We start from the raw sequence: 22611 nt of genomic DNA on the forward strand, positions 1-22611 counted from the left end.
ACAAACAACTACAGCCCCTTGTGTCAAGCCTGGCAAGTTACATCAAAGACACAAAGCATGTCATCCAACAGTTGGAAGAAATCAACTGGGAAAAAGATTACAGACATGTAACTATGGATGTCTCATCTCTTTGCACCAAATACTCTGCCAGCATCTCAAATCCGCAGCCCACTTCTCCGACTCTGCCAATGCCTGGATCCACTCATTCCTGAGCAATAGATCCATGAGGGTCTTCTCACCGCTGGCATCAGCGTATCCCTCCCCCATTCACTGTGGCGTTCCTCAAGGCTCGTGTGTATCCCCTACGTTGTATAACGTATTCACCAAGCCCCTCTTCGATGTGCTTGACTATCTGGGTGTCTCCTACACTAACTACGCGGACGACACCCAGATACTCATCCCTATCACAGGAGACTACACAGCTGACACCAAAGCCCTTAACGATGTGTACTCGGTCATCCAGGACTGGATGGCACAGCACAAACTTTGCCTTAACGATGATAAGACTGAGCTCTTACTTTTAGGATCAAATCATCGGCTCAATAAACTAGACCAAACCTACAAGGCCTTCATTATTGATGGCAATGACATTAAAGTCTCCAAAGATACTAAGACGCTAGGGGTCTATCTTGACTCCTCGCTTTCTCTGAACAGACAAATAAATGCAGTTAGGTCAGCTTCGGCCTATACCTGCAAACTTATCACTGCCTGTAGACCCTTCCTAAACTCCTCCAACTGTATCACACTCGCCAGAACTCTTGTTATGGCCAAAATCGACTACTGTAGTGCTCTCTACCTAGGGACCAGTCAGTCTAACCTTAATAATTTGCAAACTGTACAAAATAATGCCTTAAGGGCAGCCTTAAACATCCCGAGACGCTCTCATATCTCCTCCATCAGATTGGACTTACGCTAGCTCCCGGTAAAACAGAGAATTGCCCTGAAAACCCTAGCTTTGACACAAATGTCTGAACAACAACGCCCCACCTTACCTGTCCACTCGCTTCTCACGCCACACCTCCACTCGACCTACCAGAGCAGCCCAAACTCACTGCCTCATCGTGCCTAGATGCAAACTCCAAAAAGCTGGTGGGGTGAGCTTCCCCGTCCTGGCTTCCAAACTCTGGAACACCTTGCCCACACCTATCAGAATTGAACCATCATTCCACTCCTTCAAGAACAATGCTAAAACATGGCTGCTCTCCCAAGTCTCATGAGACCTTGACACAGTCCAGACTCCATGTGGGGTACAGAACTGAATATACATTTTCTCTCTGCTCTGTCCCTGTATTATACGCGGTTAATGGTACCCTTCGGTACATGTATATATGCTGTATATTTTTGTAACTCACTGTAACTACTGCTTTTTGTAACATGTTTAAGAGTATGTGCCCGGTTGCCCCTGGGCCTGGTTTTTTGCGCTTTATAAATAAAATAAAACCAAATCAAAATCAAAGCATTCCACACTCTTAAGGTCTGGAAACAACCAGTTATATTTTGAAGATGAGGTCAGTCTCATATTACAGTCAAAATTCACTTTAAATAACAATATATTTCTGTTCAATGATCAAATATACAAGCAAAGTCAAGGAACTGCCATGGGTGCAATATGTGCGCCCTTTACGCCAACCTCTATGTAGGGCATTATGAGCTGGAGCATGCTTGGCACCATGAAGCATTCACCCAAAATAACATCTATTGGGGAAGATACATAGATGATGTTTTGATGATCTGAAATGGAGACCCAACAGCCTTGAAAGAATATTTTAATTTTTTAAACTCAAACCAACACAATCTCAAGTTTACCATGAAGGAAAGCACAACATCCATAACCTTGCTGGATCTGGAACTCTGTCAAAAATGATAAAATATATACAACACTATTCGTTAAACCCACAGATGGAAACACAATACTGCATGCAGAGAGTAATCATGTAATTCAGAATATACCCTATGGCGAAATGATAAGACTCAAAAGGAATTTCACGGAAGAGCAAGAATATCAAAAACATGTAAAAAAATGTCAATGGAAACATTTCAAGCAGAAGTTAATAACTATAGACATCTATATAGGACATGAAAAAAACACCAAAAGGACAAGAGTAGAACTATTGGATAACAAAAGTTCTCTATCAAAAACAGACCATGTAAACAAAATTAGATTCATTACTACCTTCACTTCAAACAGCAAAGAAATAAGACAAATACTGAAGAAAAATTGGCATATCCTAAAATTGCATACAGACGTTTCAGGTACCTGAATGAGGAAGCAAATATCACCTTTAGAAAAGCAAAAAGTCTTCAGGACATCCTGAGCCACTCTCACTTTACCAGTAAAAAACACAAACCAGGGCTATCACAACTATTAAACCCCAAGTCTCTCAGGGGCAACTCAAATGCAGAAACTGCATTAGTTGCATTCACTCTGTCAATGGAAAGCAGGATATCAACCTACCGAATGGTACATCACAGAAAATTAATGACTTTATTAACTGTAACACAAAACTGGTAGTGTATGGAATTGAATGCCTATGTTCAAAACTATATGTAGGGAGCACCACCAGAGCACTCAAAACAAGAATACAGGAACACTTAATAGCAATCAACAAAGAAGATATCAGATACCCATTGGGATATCCTCACTCAATGGAACACAAGGGAGAACCGAAGAAGAACATTAAATTCTATGGAATAGAAAAAGTCAATATCCCCCCAAGAGGAGGAAATGTGGAGAAAATACTAAGATCCAGGGAAGCGTATTGGATATGCACTTTGGAAACTTGTCACAGCGGTCTCGATGCAGATGCTGAGATGTATCACCTGATTTAAAATTACCTTTACTAGGAAATGAGACTGTTCAGCCCAAGCAATCCAGATTGTAAAATGTGTTGCTCACAAAACATACATGATGCAACTGTCCTTTCACCTATATGTTTAATTTCATTTTGATTTGTAACATTTGGTTTTCAGTTTGATAAATGCTCAAAAAACCCTAGGCTAAATAGTAAAAAGGCTCCTATTTCAAGTGGCATAAAAGTAATTTTACAGAATACTGGACTATAAGACCTAAAAGAACCCACACATTATAGTTGTTTCTAACATAGCCTTTGCAGAAATAATTATCAACCTCAAGATGACAAACTAGCGATCACGTAATTATAAGAGAGACCCGCTGCAGCATAAAAATGATGAATTCTATCAACATAAGCATCAGCATAAGCTTTTTCTTATGCCGCAACCTATGTTAAGAGTATTTTTATAAAAAGATGTTCTTTATTAAACTCAAGGAAACCTATTGTTTCGAAAGCGGCAATCCTTAAGCAATCTTCTCCCATTCCAATATGGCGGAACTGCGATCACGTGACAACTGGTCACATGTGATCACGAGTCTACCATCATATCTCTCACACGGCGAACACAGATTATCATGCTGCGGCGCTGCTCCTCAATTCGTCTGAGACCAGCACAGGACAAACAAAGGTAAGCTAAAGTTGGAACTCTGTACACAGAGCCCCTTTTCATTCAAATGAGCCTGACAAAGTGAAACCTAATATTTGAAAAAGCTTAGTTAGTAGTGAAGATAGTCTACTCCATTTTCCATTAGGGCAACCTACAGCAGATCCATTTACATATGATTATAATCGAGTGCATATCAGCACAAACCTGAATGGCAAAACATATTACAAGTGCTACTCAACGTTCTAAAAACCCAAGTGAGTAAATCTCCACCAGATACCTGTTAATGCCAGTCCACTATTAGCAAAACATTTATTTGTCACTAAAGAAACTATGCATGCATATTTTCTTAACAAGTGAAAAGACACTGAACAATATGATTTTCTTTGTTTAATTTTAATTTTGTAGTAATTGCTGGGAAATTAGAGCCGAGGGTTTATTCCTCCTGAAGAACCGTCACCAACAATTAACGGGGAAACGTGTCGAGGTTCATAAATCTATGCAAGAAAAACTTTCACACAAGAATAATAAACTACAAAAGTATCTACTTAGCTTACTGTTAAACTCTCATAACAAATCACTGATCTGAAGCAAGCCACCTAAGAATCAATAAAATATTGTTTGGCGCAAGATTGACAATTTCTACTCTCTTTTTTCCTGTTCGTTCATTCATCTTTCTGAACGGCCTCAGAATAAGAAATCCAGCTGTAGCCTTACAGTTCAGTTTACTTATACTAATGCACAAATTACAGGTTTGCCAGTAGTTCTGATAAGGCTGAAATATTACAAAGAACCTTTTGTCTGATTGGTGAATAAGTTGGTTGACGGTCATTGTTAAGAAGGATTTCCATTTATGGTTAATTTCACCTCCAGTTATGAACCCACCCTACCACCCCCCCCCCCCCCCAACATTTTGCTGTTTTTTGACCATCCTAGCTTGACTTTTGCCAGTGGAGCCTAGCCTTCTGCTGGACTTTTGCTCATTTTGTTATGGGGAAACTGGCTGTCGTTACTGGGAGACTTTGTTTCCCTTAGTCTTTCACTTTGTTGCTATTCCTTAGCAACATTTTATCAGTGCACAATGTACATTACAGTAGAGTGCACCGGGGCCTCTTTCATTTTTAGGGCCGTAGACCCCCTTGAATTATTTTTGGTGAATGTACAACTGTGTCCAGGACAGAGCTGGTGGCAGCTGTTTGTTTTAACACATTTTTGACTCTTTTCTACGGTCCAAACCGCATGTACCGCGTTTGGCCCAGGACTGTGGCCAATGCCTCAAAAGTCCATGCCACGAGGTCCTTGGCCATTTTGTCCCTTTGCCTTCCCCAGGTTGAGCAGACCTGGGAAATTCCTTATTTGGTCATGCAGACCCCTGCGCAAACCGAAGCTTTTGCAGGCTTCTGCATGCCTTGTGTGTGCGCCTCCAGGATGTGGGCTGCAGCTCTCTAGTTCCAATACATATCCTGGGTGCCAGGATGTCTGTTGTGCTGGGGTGACTGGGACCACCATGCTCCGTGATTGGTCCACGTGTGGGATGGCTGAATGTGAGCAGATCCCTTATTGGTTTCTCTTCGTTTTGGCGCAAAGGAGACTTTTTGGATAAGAGAAGGCACTCTACAACCATTGCAGGTCGATCTTCTGAGTTCACACCAAACTTAGGAAAGGAGCCAAGTATCCTGAACCAAAGAAGCAGATCCGTGTAACGGCTAGTGACCCGCTGTTAGATTTGGCATCCTGACTCCGCTGTTGTCCCGTCGGAGCACCTGTTTCTGATCAAACCTAGAAGACCTGCAAGGGCGCTTTGACCCGTTGGAGGGAGTAGTGGGACTAACTACTCTCGGCACCTCCTGCTTAACCTGCAAAGAAGCCTGCTCGAAAGTGTTGCTGGACCGCCCACTAAACTGACCAGCTCGTACGGGACCTTTTCCCTGGAACCTCCGCCGTCTCGAGTTTCGACTTGAGCCTTTGGAGACTGTAAGCTCTGGGTATAAGGCACTATCCCGCTGTGTTTTGTACACCTAGCATTCCTAGGTCTGGAATTAGGAGAGTGCACCTGAACCCAAGCATATCCGGTACCTGTGTCGCCCAGCTGTGGTGATTATCTTGCTGCTGTGCACTCCTGTACCCTAAGATGAGCTGCAGTGAAATTGGCCCGATCCCTTCACCAGAAGCCTAGTAATCGCCACTTTCGCGGCACAGACTGAGGTCCCGGAACACAGCCCCTGAAAGCTGCAGGGACGTGCAATTGCAGGATTCGAACCTGCAAACGAACTGGACTGAACTGGCGAAGTTTGGTCTGGAGTGCGCCAAGGGTCGGTAAGTACTTGCATCCTTTACTGGTGGCCCCTGGCACATCCATAGACATTTTTACGTACAAGTGTCCCCTGAGGGCCACTCTCCTTTGGCAAAGTAGCCTGTGCGATCAACCTATTCCAATTTCTTGAAATTCGCTCTGCCCTCTTGTGGAGACCCTCTTTGAATAGTGGGACCTTATTCTTCATCCCCTCACCCACCTCCTGAGTCACTAGAGCCCCTTGAACGAGACCTGTTGTGAACTCAATCGCTGGATTGAGTGCTCCGTCACTGAATGTACTTTTGAGGGCAAGGCGCCACACTCCGTAAGGACTGGACTGCCTATTAGTTAGGGTTTGAATTATTGAAGGACTGCCTAAAGCATTTACACTGTATGACACCCTTCTTTTGCAGGTTGTGGATCTCTATTCATGTAACATTATTTTAGGCCAATAAGATACTTTAAATACGTTTCCTAGTTAGTGTTATATTGGTTTTCTTAATATTGCTTTGACTTCACTGTGTGTTTGATTTAAAAGGCCTTTGATAAATGTATCAATATTTTTGATACATACACCTGACTGAGAGTCCTTTGTGTGTCGTTTACTGTGTGTGCTCATTGTGGGCTTTCAATCACTCTCACCCCTCCTGAGACCTAGTCTTGACCGCCGCCAATACTACCTTGATTAGTCTGACTTGTCCAGAAGGTAACCCTGTTCCAAGAAAGTAGGCTGGCCTCTGCCCACCAGGTCAGAGTTCAGAAATCCATCTTAACAGTCATAACCATTTTTGGAGCGAAGGCTGACGCCGCCCTCCAGAAGGTTGTCGTCCAAGGCGACTGCTTAGTCTTTACAGCTAGCCGTGCAACAGCCTTCTGCACAGACTTCATCTCGGGCAGGTTTTTATTTACTCCCTCCCACCACCTCCACAAGAGCCTGTGGTCAGTCTGCTCTGGGAAGTGGAGAGGGCAGATGTTTCCTGAGAGGAAGAGGAATTGGTGCCCAGCGAGGGGTCGTGCAACAGCCGCTGTCGCTGCCGCACCCCAGGGAGTCAAACCTCAGTGGCGGGCTTTGCCTTTCCTCACATATGCAGGGAGGCTTTCTCTGTTCAGCCTGGAATGGTCGAAAACCATGTCCGACACTTGGGCCTAACAAATCATTCATTAGAAATAGTTCCTTCCATTCCTTCAGCGCCCTCGGAACACGGTCTTCAGACCAACCCCTTGTCTCCAGAGCTCGTTCTACTGGACGAGGTCCGCCGGCTTCTGTTGAATAGTGAGATCAAACTAGTTCTGCACTCAGAAAGAAGGAAGGGGTTGTACTCCACCTATTTTCTGGTGCCGCATTCTGGATGTGCAGTTGCTAAACTTGTTCCTATGCTAGGACAAGTTCAAAATGGTTACTCTAGTCGAGATTTTACAAGCCCTCGATCTGCATGACTGGTTGGTTTCCATGGACCTTCAGGATGCCTACTTCCATGTACTGTCATCGGAAGCACAGGAAGTACCTGAGGTTCATGGTGGGTCAACACCATTACCAATTCAAGGTCCTGCCGTTCGGGCTATCTTAAGCTCCCAAGGTTTTCACCAAGCTGCTGGGCGTGGTGGTGTCTCGCCTTAGGAGGAAGGGCATTCATGTCTTTCCTGACCTGGATGAGCTTGCAGCCCAGATCTAGTGTCGGAACACCTACGCCACACATGCACTCTATTGCATAGCTTGGGCTTTTCCCTGAACTTCAAAAGGTCTCAGGTTTTGCCATCCCAGTCCCTCTGATTTATCAGTGCGGTTTTGGACACTCGACTTGGCAGGGCCTTCCCATTCGAGGATCGAGTGGCAGGCAAGCATCTTTCGGATGGTCAATGCCCTCCATTCCTGAAGACAAGTACCAGCCTTCCGGTCCTCATGCATTCTAGTGGTGCCAGAGGCGAGGCTGCGCTGAGATCGCTTCAGTGACTTCTGTGTTGCTAATGGTTGCAGTTTCAGGGCTACATGTCAGACCCATTGCGGGTCTCGGATCATGTGGCTCGGTATCTTGCGTGGTGGGCTGTGCAAGACAACTTACTGAAGGGTGCGTTGTTTAGCCAACCTTGGCCCCAGGTGATGGTGGTCATGGACACTTCGCTGACTGGTTGGGCTGCTCACCTGTCGGACAGCAAACGAGGTGTCATGAGGTCCTTGCCTTTGTTTGTACAAGCAATGCGACTGTGGTTATGGGCTCTGGAGAACTGTCTCTCGGATGGTGGCTCATCTGGCCAGACGATAGAATGATATGATAGGTTATGATAAATTATTTATAACGCACTTAATAACTAGAGGTTTCTAAGCGCGGACCCGGGGATCAAATTTGTGTTGCTCCGCGTCTTCTTGCTTCCATTGCGATAGCGTTGCCCCTGAGCTATCCTCCCGAGACAATGTCACAACGGATGCTTTGAGGTAATAGACTTCGGCCTCCAACGAGTGGGAGCTCTGTCAGGAAGTTCTGGTGGCGATCTTCTACTTTTGGGGAACTCAAGTGGACCTCTTTGTTCAAATCCATTTAAGTTCCTTGTCCGGGAACCCGGTTGACGCACTGAAGGTCGAGTGAACCTTTGTCCACCTTTATGCGTTCCCACTGATTCCTGTCATTCCGCTGGTTCTCAAGAGATTGCGCATGTTCAGAACCACGATGATCCTGATTACCCCAGTCTGGGCACGGAGAATGTGGTATCCCGAGTTGCTGGATGTGTCCATCTGCACTCCCAGCGGCCTTCCGATGAGAGTCGACTTGCTCTACCATTCGGAGGGGCTGGTCCTCCAATTGAACCTCAGCAGCCTGAACCTTCATGCTTGACTTCTGAGAGGCTGAGATACAAGGAGTGGGACTTGTTGGACGACATGCTACTTTCAACTTGGAGGCCTACTAGGAAATTCATTTATGCCTCCAAGAAGCGTACATTTTACATTGGGTGCCGGGAGAGGGACCTGGATCCTTTATCCTGTTCTCTATCCCCTGTGTTGGATTTTCTGCTTTCTTTGGCCGGGCCTGCTGATTGGCACTGTTAAAGGGTTAACCTCACTGCTGTTTCGGTTTTCAAGAGGTTCCCGTAACAGGGCTGCTTCTTCACAAACCCCACTATAATTCATGTTTTGCAGGGTTTGTGTAACCAGTTTTCTCCTGGCCAGTTTGTGGTTCCAGTGTGGGATTAGAATTTAGTTTTAACATTACTTATGAGCGCTCTGTATGAGCACCTGAATTCATGTTATATTAGATTGCTCACCCTTAGGGGGATTATTCTGGTTGCCATCTGGTTGCTATAACTTCTGACGGACATTGTCTGTTTTACCTCCCTTTTTGTTGTTTTTCCTAAGAGAAGGTGACGTTGAGAGTGAGACCCCCCTTTCTGCCGAAAGTGGTTTTGAATGTCCTTCTCTATCTATCTTCCTGTGTTTTTTCCTTTGCTTCACCCTTCCAAGGCAGAAAAATGATTCCATCTACTGGACCTGGTACATGCCCTAAAGTTCTATGTCTCCCATATTAGAGGCTAGGAAAGATGACCAGCTCTTCATTGGTTACGCTGGTGTTCGTGCTGGCAGGGCTGTGACCAAACAAACCCTGTCCAGGTGGCTCATTCTCTGTATCTTAGAATGATGTGATCTAGCTGGTGCCAGAGGGTCTCGGAGCTCATACCACCAGGGCAGTGGCTGCCACCTCTGCCCTGCAGAGGGGAGTCCTAGTTATTTGAAAAGCGACAACATGGGCGCCTTGTACACTTTTGCATTACTGCTTGGATTCCCTTGCAGGCCAGGATGCCAGTTTTGGTAGGGCAGTCCCCTAGAGTTTTCTGTTTTAGGTTTTCTTGCTTCCTTCCTCCTCCAGGTTTACGTACTGCTTTGGCAGTCTATAATAGATGAGGAATCCGTAAGAGGAAAGTATCTGTTAGTAGAACAAATTACTTGCCTCTCAGTAATGTTCTTTCTGATGGATGTTCCTAACATCCTAACACAGATTCCTCATTGCCCTCCCTACCTGCCTCTCTTTGCAGAAAGCTAGTACACCATGGGTTCTACAGTCCCTCAGCTCCAGAGTGGTAGGGAATAATGGTGGAACTGAGGTCACAAGGCGCGGTACCGCTATATATGCTAGCCTGATGTACTATCCAGTGTTGGGCGTGTAGAAAACGTCAGACAGCGCAGACGCAGATCCGCAATGCACCCTGTGGTAGTGGAAAAGTTTCCGGAGAACAGCTGCGCTAGGATAGGAATATCATAGATGAGGAATCCGTGGGAGGGACAGCCATCGGAAGAACATTCTGATGTTTGTTAATCTGCTTAGAATCACATGCTGTGCATATAGTCCGACATCCAGTAGTCACCGCAGAGTATTGCATCTTGTTTTTTGAAAGTCAAAAGGGGACATCGACATAGGCGTGTCTGTAACACTATTCCTATAGTGATGTGTAGTGTACCCAAAATCCCTCATGCGTTGAGGTCCCTCAGATTGTTTTTTTCTGCCCAGAATACTCGTTGCCTTAAGCGGAGGTCGTAAGAGACATTGCCATTGCTTGACCCTTGGTCGATTTTGTTAATTATTGTTAACTAACATCACCTCCAGCCCTCGTTCGACGGTCATTCCACATCTCCACCGAGACCAGATCTTCGACGGACGGTGGTTTTCGACGGACGGTGATCCTATCGGCCCTGCCGACCACGTGGCCCGGCCTCGCTGGCCTAAACAGTAGGGAGAATGGGGTCAGGGTGGACATTTCTGTCTCATACTAGAATGCTTTCCCTTTCTTCCCCCTTTCCTTCCGGGTCGTTATCACTTGTACGTCCTCAGCTATGCAGAGGACTCCTTTTACACTTTGCCCAGTTTGTAAAGGCAAATTCCTGTGGAAGGACAAGCACAAGTGGTTTAACCACTGCTTACCACTCGAACACGACGAAGCTGGTTGCGCAGCCTGCAAGCTCCTTCGCCCAAAAACTCTGAAGGAACGCAGGGTTAAAAGGTGGGCAGCCTACGGGATGTCGAAGGCCAATTTCTCGCCCGCTGCCGCTGAGTGCGACGAGGGTGAGAGTGATGACTTGACCTCCGTAATGGAGGTTGTTGACCCCCAACGGAGCGCTCTCGCTCCGTGGCATCTGTCCCTGGCCCTGAAAGGCACAGCTCTGGCTCTGCTTTGGGGGATGTACACCCCGGCGATGCTGACGGACAAAAACATGTCACAAAACATACAACCCCCGGCCATTCTTCGAGTAAGTCGAAGAAGGCCTCTGCGCCAACGGGGACGCCGACACAGCCGGCCGTCCCCGCCGACCGTAAGGGTCGGCAGTCCTCCTTGCAGCTGCATTTGCGCCTAGCGACCGGGCCGTCGAATACAAAGGGTGCAACCTCTAAAGTATCATCCGTCGAGACGCATCACAAGAAGGCGTCCGTCCACGGCAAGGTTCCGGCTCTGCCGAAAGCAACTACTCAAGATCATCCCCTGGATGGGAGGATGGTCGCTGAGAGCATCAGGAGGATCGTCTTCGAAGACTCTCAGAAATGGCTGGTGAAGGAGTCCCCGAAGCCTGCTGAGAAGGTCAAGGAGACACCGAGACCTAGCGAAGGTGTGACGGGAACGCCGGAACCCTCCCCTAGGTCGAGTGAGAGACCCAGAGGTACTACTCCACTGTTAGGCCTATGGGAAGGCTCCTCGGAGGGCGACAGGGGGGATTTCCTCCACTTTGTGGGAGAGAGCTCGATGCCTGGAGGCGGAGGAGCAAGCCTTTTCGCCACTAGACCGTTCTGGGTCTTCCCACTGGACCAGGGAGAGATTGGAGACCTGTATGAACAGGCTGGATAGGTTTGTGTCCATTTCTGAGCACATCACACCTAAAAGCCCAAGGGATGTATTCCCTCAAGACCCTCTAGCCAAAGTTCCAAGACTTTGATCCCCAGGAGACACATATGACCTCATGAAGAGGACCCTCATGTTCACACTAAGGAAGATGATGAATTCATAGATATTGAGGATTTACAAGATCCTGTAGGGGTCTTTGAAGAAGACCCAGGCATGTGTGCGCCACAGCCATGGCAGGCCCCGGGGGCGTCAACTGACCCTGATGCTTTATATCCGGCCTCTCCACAGACTAGTCCTGTCAGAGATCCTTCACCTGTGGACGATAATCCCACGTTTAATGCCATGCTACATAAGGCGGCTGCACATTTTTAGATCGATACGGGGGAGACTGCCCCCGAGGTTGATTTTGTTGAGAAAATCATCAAAGAAAAGCCACCGGCTAGCCAGGCCATTCCTCTCCTCACCTCCATCAAGAGTTGCCTCATTCCCTCTTTGTCTACATCAGCCTTAGTCAGGGGTGTTAACCCACGGATTGAGAAGCTTTTTAGCCCCTCACCCTCAGATCCTTTATATATTAGGGGTCATTCCATCCCAGATTCTCTGGTGGTGACCACCACAAGGAAAAGGGTGAGGGTTCCTCTGCCCACCTGTGAAGCATCCCCTGAAAAAGAGGGGAAAAAGCTCTATGCTCTCGGGAAGAGGATTACGGCCTCAGCGGCATTCGCTATGCGTATTGCAAACAATACCACCCCGTTGGCTAGTTACGCTGATGCCCATGGGGCCTGTTGCGCGAAGGCCTACAGGAAGTCCCTGAACCCCTTCGCACCCGCCTCTTGGCCATCGTTACAGAAGGCACTCAAGTGAACCAGAACATCATTAAAAATACTTTAGATGCTGCAGAAACGGCTGGCTGTTCCTTAGTCCAGGGCGTACTCCTTAAAAGGCATGCATGGCTTAGAAACACAGATGTCCCTCATTAACAAACCCCTGGAGGACTCCAACTTGTTTGGAAAGATGCACTGGAAACAGCAAAAAAGGAGCATGAAAGCTTAAAAAGCCTGTACCAAATCACGAGACCCCAATAAGCGCGGATATGGCAATAGACACTTTTTTCGTGGCCAACGACAATCTCAGCAACAGTATACCTCAACCAGCAACTGGTCCTCCCCTCAAGGAACCAGTGGTTACAACATGCCGTATGCTCAGAGAGGCCAACGTTGTGGCAAAGGAAGGGGTCTGTGTCATGACCCTTAGCCCTTGCCCTGACTGGCAAGTCAGCCTTCCAGTTAGGGCCAGGTCAAAGGCCTTAAAACCTCATCCAAGACTCTCTTGGAGTCAGTCCTGGCGCCAGGCTCATAACCATCATGAAGACCAACATTAGAATGGGACTATTTACTTGGGGTGGGGGGTTCAGCCAACATGGAGGCACACACATAGCTCAGTTACAAGGAACTGAGCTATGCGGTCGAGTTTTTTGGACTACTTTACCTGAGACTATTTAAACCGCACCCAAACGGCGCAACATGCTTCGCGTTATTCTGCTGTGGGCAGCGTAACGCTCACCGTGTCCAGTTCTTTGATGCCATCTTACCTGAAACCAAGGACCTGCAGAGAGAGAAAGAACACTACGAAACTTACCTGGAACAGTATCCTGTCTTCAATCCATCGCCGACTTCAGTTCAACTCACCTGAAGGTACGAACTCCATCATCCGGCACCGCATGCATCCTGGAATACTATAAACTGGAAAGAGGAGAAAGAAAGACAGCATTAGTAAGTGTTTACTCGCGTTTCCTCCCGATCGAAGAAAGCTACACAATTCTTACCTGGGTAGTCATCTCCTGGTCAGTATCATCATTGGAACATTACGGCGCTCGTCGAGGAAAATCGCAACCTGCAAGGAGAGAAAAGACACATGTTAGCAATATAGCAATATAAAAGGCGAAACAGTGCTGCGCATCGTGCATTACTCACCGGACAGCATCACGCACACCGCGCTTTCGCCTACCGGCCAATGCTCGTCTTCAAACTGCATGACAACACCAAAATACCTTTTCATACCTAAAAGGAAAGAAGCAAGACATTATTATTCGAACTAAGAGGAACATAAGAACTGTATATAAAGAATGTAAAGCAGCAAACTTACGGAGTCGCAGCAGGCCTGGATTCCCACAGGGGGCTTGCACCAGTGAAGTAACTTGCCGCTGCTCGGCCCCCACATCAACGCGCCCCTGCCACGAGGAGCAGGACGGAGAATCCACCTTTTACAATATTAAGGTGAGGTGAGGGCCCAAGGGGGAGGAAGGAATTGAGGCCAAGGGAGGTCGGAAAACAAAGACAATCTGGTATTGAATCCAGCTCTCCTATATTGTGGACCCATCTTTAACCAGAGCCCTTACCAAGGGACCGGGAGAGGGTTCGATAGTGCAAATCATCCAACCAGGGCTGGGTGGGGGGGGTCCCCGTGGATACCAGGTGAGCGTAACAGTCGGCGCCCTACTCCTAGAGGCTCCCCGGCCACCGTCACTAAATGACCCAAAAATTTGGGTCCCCTCCCATGCAACCGCGGTCGGGGGACAGTTAACATCTTTTCGAGAGGATTGGTTCCTCCGACGTATTCCACATCTATGACAGATAATCACCACAGCTGTGCTGCTTGGGAACATTTTATGCGTCCTGCGTCGATACGCTGTCCTCATGGGCCTCCGTCAAGCCGACGTCACCACAGGTTATAAATAGGACGCACAACGCCCGTAGCCTCAGTTCCGTTTTTTCCGCCAACGTATTTGCTTCGGAGTTCTCGGCGCGCCTCGATTCTTCTGTTCAATCGGTACTTCGAACTTGGTGTTCTATCAGGTCTTCATCATCTTCTACCGCGCGGTCGGGATTCAAGAAGTGTCGGGACTGCGGTTCCAAGATGTCACTTACGGACCTGCACAACGTCTGCCTCTGGTGCCTCAGCGAGGACCATGCAACCGATGACTGTGATGACTGCCAGTCGTTAACGTCAAAGGCCTTGCGGGAGCAGAAGAAGAAGCTTTCTGTAGGTAGGGTTTCCAAACACCGAAAGTCGAAATCCGCTGGGCTTTCGACCGACGATTCGAGGGGCAACTCTGTGTCGTCGGCGTAAGTCCAGGGGGGTCTCGGTCCCGGAGTGGTTCCTGCCATTCCTCTGCCTCCTCGAGGCACTCACGGAAGCGCAGTCACTGGTCGCCTTCCCCGTCCTCGTACGAGGACTCCGCCAGACTGCGGGTACCTTGTCCTACCAAGCATTCCTCTCCTGAGGAATGGGATGCGTTTTGCAAGGAAATGATGGCGATTTTCGATTCGCAGGGCTCCGTTCCATCTACGCCTTCGAGGGAAGCTGGAAAGGAACGCGCTAGGGCCACCGTTCGCACGCCTTTGGGTTCGGGCGGTCGGCGCAATCACCGAGAACCTTCGAGGTCCCGGTCAGACAAGGTGGATCGCTCTAGCCATGCCGGCTCCAGGTACCGGTCCTCGACGCCCTCAAGACTGGTGGAGCCTGTGAGATCTTCTAAGAAGACGTAGATGCCATCAGCGCCATATCCGTCGAGGGACTCTCTCGAGGCTCCGCCTCTGAGCAAGTCATTGACGCCATCTGCGCCGAGGCCGTCGAAGGACATGCTCGGGGCACCGCTCAACGCAGATTTCGTCGACGCCCTCAATGCCTTTTGTGGAGGCTGTACCGGAGGTAACCTGTGCATCGGTGGAGACTCCGATGAAGGCCCTGAAGAAGTCAGCGAGGCCTGTATTTGAACCTTTTTCTGTGCCCTCATCCAGGGATTTATTCCAACCTCTGGTTTATATCTCTGAGGTGGATGAAGGGTCTGAGGAAGGTTTGGTACCTGATGAGGTTCCTGACGACCTGTTACCTGGTCATAGCCAGTTGGAAGACCTGCGTCAGTCTTTGCACGACGCCAGTGGTCTTGATACCTCCCCGGAGGTCGAGTTTGGCAGGCCTGAGCCTGGTACGCATGCTGAATCTTCGTACAGGCGCCTCATGTCGAGGGTTACGGAGTACTTGGGGTGGTCTGCGCCACCAGTGGATTTTCTGCAGGATGACCTGACAGATATCCTTGGCCACGGTCCACCCGGTGCTGCCATTTCATATGGCTTTATAGAGAGCGTGGCGGCAGCTTGTACTGCTCCGTTGAGTCTCCCGGCAGTGAGCAAGTCGTTGCTGAAAAATACCGTCCAGCCAGTAGCGACCCCTGCTACTTGACTACGCACCCCACTCCGGAGAGTTTGGTGGTGCAGGCGGCTACGGCCCCAGCAAAGCAGGCGTCATACCCTACCATCCCTCCTGATAGGGACGACAAACATTTTGATGGCTGGGCGAAGAAAGGGTTTTCTTCAGGGGGTATGGCTTTACAGGCAGCCAACTCCGTGTGTGCCTTAGCACGTTTCACTCACACTCTGTGGAATTGTGCGTCTTTGGCAGCTGAACATATTCCCGAAGGGGGGGAACGGGATGGTTTTCTTGCCCTCCTTCAGGATGGCAAGGATGCCATGTGTGAATCCGTTCAGTCGGGCCCGAACGTGGCAGTCTGTGTCAGCCGGTCCATGGCGGCGAGCACCGTGATGCGCAGGTTTGCGTTGTTGCGGAAGTCGGGGTTTGCTCCTGTCGTACAAGCCAGGCTTCTCAACATGCCCTTTGATGGTGAACATCTTTTTGGCAGCAAAGAAGATAAGCCTTGAGAGGTTGCAAACCTCCAAAGCTGCAGTGAAGTCGTTGAGCGCTGCAGTTCGCCAACCTCTGCCTTTTCGTCCTAGTGGGCAGCAATGGAAGGAGGTTCCTTTCGATACTACTCTTCCTTTAGTAGATCGAGGGGAGCTGCAAGTCAAAGGGGCCACCATAGGAGTACCAGAGGTGGAAAACAAGGTACTCAAGATGCCAAGGCCGCTCGGGCATTTGCCTCTTTGCCCTCAGGCACTGCCGCAGCCGCTTCAGCTCAGTCATGAGGCCATGTCCCATGGTTCGCCAGTTGGGGCAAGCTGTTAATAAGCAGACCTTGTCCAGGTGGATTATCTTGACCATCTCGGAATGCTACTGTCTGGCGGGTAAGGACCCTTCGGTGGGCTTGAGGGCCCATTCTACTAGGGGTGTGGCTGCCTCCACTCTGCAGAGGGGTGTTCCCATTCATAACATTTGTGAAGGAGCCAAATGGGCCTCTGTCCATACTTTCGTCAAACACTACTCCCTGGATTCTACCCATGGGCAAGATTTGGCCTTTGGTAAGGCGGTCCTCTATTCTGCAATTTGATTGGGCATTCTAAAATTCTAAATTCTTTTCCCACCTCTTTACGTTGGTACTGCTTTGGGAGTCTGTCATAGTTGTGGAATACGTCGGAGGAACCAATCCCCTCGAATTACAAGTTACTTTCTTACCTGGTAACATTCTTTCGATGGGATGTTCCGACGTATTCTACATCGCTCCCTCCCTACCTGCCCCTCTACAGAATTTCTTATGCGATTGCAGCTTCTGTTTCCGCAAGGCTTTCTGTAGTCATTCTGGCAGAAAATTGGTGCCACACGTTCTGGGAAAAAACTACAACTGAGGCTACGGATGTCGTGCGTCCTACTTACCTAACGTCGGCTTGACGGAGGCCCTCGAGGACAGCGTATCGACGCAAATGCCGAATATTTTCCGAAGCAGCACATCTGTGGTGATTATCTGTCATAGATGTGCAACACGTCGTCGGAACATCCCATCGAAAGAACGTTACCAGGTAAGAAAGTAACTTGTTCTTCTCCAGGCATGGGAGGGGATTACCACGGACCGTTGGGTACTGTCAACTATAGCCCACGGTTACTGTATCGAGTTCAGTCGGTCCCCGACATTCAGACCTCCAAAGGGAAGACGTCTAACATCAGAACACCTTCTCATCCTTCTTCAGGAAGTGGAATCGCTGCTGCAAAAAGGAGCCATAGAGGTCGTGCCTCTGTCACAGGTAAAGGAGGGTATTTTTTTATTGTACTTCCGTGTACCCAAAAAGGATCTAACCATGCGCCCTGTATTAGATCTGCGCCCAGCGAACAAATTCGTAAAACCTCAAAAATGTCATATGGTGACTTTGCAGGAGGTAATCCCCCTGCTCGCACAGGAGGATTACATGACAACACTGGACATGAAAGATTAATACTTTCATATTTCAATGTTCCCAGCGCACAGGAACTACCTCAGGTTCATGATAGAAGGCAAACACTATCCGTTCAAAGTGCTACCCTTCGGCATAGCCTCAGCGCCAAGGGTATTCACGAAGGTACTGGCAGTGGCAGCGGCACATCTGCCAAGGTTTTCCATCCCGGTTTATCCTTACCTCGACGACTGGCTCATAACGGGGGATTCTTACGAAACATGCCTCTCAAATACCCAAAAGACTATAAACCTGTTCCACCTGGGCTTCTCGATCAATGAGAAGAAGTCCAGTCTAGACCCCAGCCAAATCAAACAATTCCTAGGGGCTCTATTTCGAACAAGGGACGGCCTTGTCTTCCCCTCCAACGAGAGGGTCCAAAACATGCTGTTTCAGATCCCTCAATATTTAGCTGGTCGTGAGGTGACGGTACGCAAAGCCTTGCGGTTGCTAGGAAAGATGGCGTCGTGTATTTACTTGGTTCCTCACGCGCGCCTGCGCATGCGCCCAATGCAAGAGTGGCTCAGCAGCCAGTGGTGTCAGGCCAGCGGACAATGGGACGATCTAGTAGTTGTCTCGCAAGCCCTGGTTCTCTCGCTGCGGTGGTGGTCGAGGGAGAACATTGTGAAAGGAAAGTCCTTCACCACCCCCGCAGTGGAAGCCACTCCAACCACAGACGAATCCCTCACAGGATGGGGGGGGCTCACCTGTCCCATCAGACTACGCACGGAGTTTGGTCTTCAAGTGTGGCGTCCAACCATATAAACCTGCTGGAATTGTTGGCGGTCTTCAAAGCACTAAAGGCCTTCCAGACACATCTGCAAGGAAAGACAGTGCTGATCCTCACGAACACCACCACGGCCATATACTACCTGAACAATCAGGGGGATACTCACTCTCCAGGACTGTCAAGCTGTCCCAGAACATCTGGAAGTGGGCTCTCAAACACAACATGTTCTTGCTAGCACAACATGTACCAGGGGATCTCAATCTTCTGGCAGACGGACTCAGCAGAGACTTCCCTCTACCTGCAGAGTACGAATGGTGCTTACACTGAGACATCGTCTCTGTTTTTGCAGACTGGGGCTTCCCAGAGATCGACTTGTTCGCAACTCTGGAGAACGCCCAATGCCAAGATTACACCTCCAGGTACCCCCAGAACCGCTCCAAGGGAATCGGGCTCTGGATAACATGGTCAGGGAAATCTGTCTACGCTTTTCTCCCGACTCCCCTTCTCAACAAAATACTGCACAAGATGGACCAGGAACCAGTTACAATGATACAGGTGGCCCCCACGTGGCCCCGCCAACCCTGGTTGGCTCATCTGATGGAGATGTCACCATCTCCTCCAGTGAAACTACCATGCCCATACAACATGTTGTCACAGGACAAGGGCCCGATGCTGCTCCCACGCCCGCAGACCCTGAACTTAGCAGCCTGGCTCCTGAGGTCATAGAATTTGGACATTTTCAGCTCCCTCAGAGATGCATGGACATTCTCAGGCAAGCAAGGAAACCGAACACTCGTTACTGCTACTCCAGTAAGTGGAAACGGTTTGTCATCTGGTGTAACTCAAAGAGCATCAACCCTGTTGACTGCTCTCCCACTCATATTGTCTTATACCTGACTCACTTACTGGACTCAGGTCTAATCTTTAATTCCATTAAAGTTCACCTAGTCACACTCTCTGCCTACACTACGTCACAACATAAGGTGTCATGGTGGAATGTTCCAGTTATTAAAGCCTTTATGTAGGGAGTGAAAAGAATTCACCCTCTTATATCTAAACCAGCTCCCAGATGGGACCTGAACGTCGTGTTAACCAGGCTAATGGCCCCCCCCGCCCTTCGAGCCCATGCTTAGAGCAAGCCTTAAGGATCTCACTCTTAAGACTGCTTTCTTAATAGCTATCACCTCCATCAGGAGAGTGAGTGAAGTACAAGCGCTCTCTATCGTAGACTCCTTTGTAGCAGTTCACAAAGATAAGGTGGTTCTACGCACACACCCTAGGCTTGCACCGAAATTCATTTCAAAGTTTCATGTCAACCAATCTATAGAAGTACCAATTTTCTTTCAAAATCCTTCGAACTTGGGAGAGAAGAGTCTGCACACACTTGATGTGCACAGGGCGGTCATGTTTTATATGGAAAGAACTTGTCCACTAAGAAAGACTAATCAGTTCTTTGTCTCAGTGGCGGCAGGAAGAGGAGATGCAGTTTCCAAATCCACTATCTCTAGATGGATTGTCCAGTGCATCACTCTCTCACTCTTTGCTAAGAGAGAGCTGCCCTTCAAGCCTAGAGCACACTCTCCTCGGGGCACTGATGCATCCATGGCATTCATTGCAAATGTTCCCCTTTGACTCCATTTGCAAAGTGGCAACCTGGAGTTCTGTACACACCTTTACAAAACACTATTGTCTAGATGCTCATTCTAGATCTGATTCTCAGGTGGGACAAGCAGTACTAAGACACCTTTTCTCTCTCACAACCCACCTCCAACTCTGTGTACTGCTCGCTAGTCTATGCACAGCATGTGATTCTAAGCAGATGAACAAACATCAGAAGACATGTATTACTTACGGTAGAAGCATTTCTGAGGGTTGTATCTGCTTAGATTCACATGCGCCCACCCTTTCTCCCCGCTCGGATGGAAGGAACATAGACGTCTTATTACTTTCTCTCTTTCTGTACTCACTCACGTTAGTCATAGGTTCCCTCATGGCAGAATAAATACAATCAGAGGGACCTCGACGCGTGAGGGATTTTGCGTACACTACACGTCACTATAGGGATAGTGTTACAGGCTCGCCTATATCGACGTCCCCTTTCGACTTTCGGAAAACAAGATGCAATAGTCTGCGGTGACCACTCGATGTTCTACTATATACACAGCATGTGAATCTAAGCAGATACAACCATCAGAAATGCTTTTACGGTAAGTAATGCATGTCTTATCAAGTCTATCAGATTAGAAATCTGCGGGAGAGAATGCAATCCACTGAAGGAGAAATGATTTACCAGTAATGTTCTTTCTATGGGTTCTTCTCCCGCAGACTCCATCGCCTCCCCGTCCTTCCCGGCTATGAAAGTGATCTGTTACTGTGTCTAGTCTCTTTTCACTGGTATGCTGTTAGCCTGTTCCTCACAGTACGGTGATCATTCTTCCCCCCCCCAAAAAGAAATCATTTTGTAGCTCTAGAGAAGCCAAATCCTTTGGATTCTTCCTCCGTTGCTGCTGAAGTCAGGGGTCTGTGGGGTGGAGGCAAGGACCTGAGGTATGTGTGCGTAGTGACACAATATATATTTTGTCGAAGTTGCGTCCGGAATAGGGGAGTGGCGCAGCCGTGTCAAAATGAAGTCAATGGTCGACATCGAGCTGAACTACGCCCACTGTCGAAATGTTTGAGCCGCTGACGCTCAAAGGAATACCTATCAAATGAGGAATCTCAACGAGAAGAATCCATAGAAAGAACATTACTGGTAAATAATTTATCCTTCTGCATTTTCCAACCATGTTATTGTAGTCTACACATTCTAAATGTCCACCCAAACATAATCTATTTTTCCTGATCCCTCTGTGATACAACCCAACGTGCATCCCATCTGCTCAGGGTGAACAGAAATGGTGATTGTGATGGCTCAATGTCCTAATCTGTAGTGCCCACATTGTACTCTTGAATTGATTAGTCAAAGAAACAAATGGCATGGCATTTGAACTCTATAACAGAATGTGACCGTTTGTGTGTTTTTCTTTGACAGGTCCTCAGAGTTTACTTCCCAGCCATCCTATCTCTGGCTCAGACTTTGCTGCGATCTGCAGAACAGAGTGTGGTTTCTTTCGGAAGTGCTATGTATAAACATGCTTTTGAAGTATTTGATTCCTACTGCCAGCAGGTACGTGCCCCAAATCTGGTGAAGGGAAACCCACACAAACAATTGTTGAAGTAGCAAGACTATAAATCGCCTTTATACTGATTTCAGTCTGCCATCTTTTTGGAAACATTTTATCTACCAAAATTGGCCACAATTTATATTTATTGTTGAAATTATGCAGCATTTAGGAATAAATTAGGAATAGGGTGTAGACTCTGTCTGAAAAGAACATGTTTGAACAAGCATTGAAAAAGCTAATAGGATGTGCCTTTTTGTACATACGCAGTCAATGCATAGGCAGTGCACAGGCTACAGAGACACATACAGGCATCAATGAACACAAGCAGAACTCACACAAAGACAGCAGACTTAAAAGCACCCATTCCAATGGATCTTGTCCTCCCAGAGATTCATCATCTTAGACACACATTCTGAAGCTAGCTAATCATAGAAAATGTTTCCTTAGCCGAGTGCACTGTGTGATGCCCATGTCGGGATCCTTCAACATGCTCCTTCCTCGACGCTCGATGTGACATTGGCGTCCGTATATATATCACACACCACACCATCAGCTCCTTTTTTCTACGTTCTCAACCCGCTTTACAGAACATTTAATAGCACCTCCAAAAAATGTTGATGTTTTCATTAAACTGTCAAAATTGTCGGGATTCAAGCGATATGGGGACTGAACACAAAGTATAACCGATTTTGTCTGTCGATGACTGCAAAAGCGCTAAAAGATTGATCATCTAAATTGATCTTGGAGCGCTAGTCTGTTAAATCGCTGAGTTAGAACTCCCTCGTAGAGAACATTCTTGGAGGTCAGGTGCTCCGAAACTGCAGAGAAGTCCCCATCATTATCAAGGAAGAAAAAAAAGTTGTGGACATTCTGCATCGTCTGAGTCCTCCCCAGACAGAGAACAGGTATGCATCCCATCAAAGTCTGCCACAGTGCGCTAATGGGAAGAATTCTGTTTAAAGATTGTAGATGTTTTGAATATAGCAGCTCCAG

The 22611-nt window shown here is 47.9% G+C and overlaps 1 protein-coding gene across 5 annotated transcripts in view; it reads left to right on the top strand.

Annotated features, from left to right (window-relative positions):
* Nucleotides 1–22611, top strand: part of FANCD2 (FA complementation group D2) — a 2923540-nt gene that overhangs the window by 1006659 nt on the left and 1894270 nt on the right. For all 5 annotated transcript variants that reach the window (XM_069644087.1, XM_069644091.1, XM_069644090.1 and 2 more), the window contains exon 16: nucleotides 21486–21620. In XM_069644087.1, the coding sequence (XP_069500188.1) occupies nucleotides 21486–21620 (135 nt within the window). The remainder of the gene's footprint in view (nucleotides 1–21485; nucleotides 21621–22611) is intronic.

Source organism: Ambystoma mexicanum, chromosome 2p, assembly GCF_040938575.1.
Source record: "Ambystoma mexicanum isolate Mex_15411 chromosome 2p, UKY_AmexF1_1, whole genome shotgun sequence".
Lineage (NCBI taxonomy): Eukaryota > Metazoa > Chordata > Amphibia > Caudata > Ambystomatidae > Ambystoma > Ambystoma mexicanum.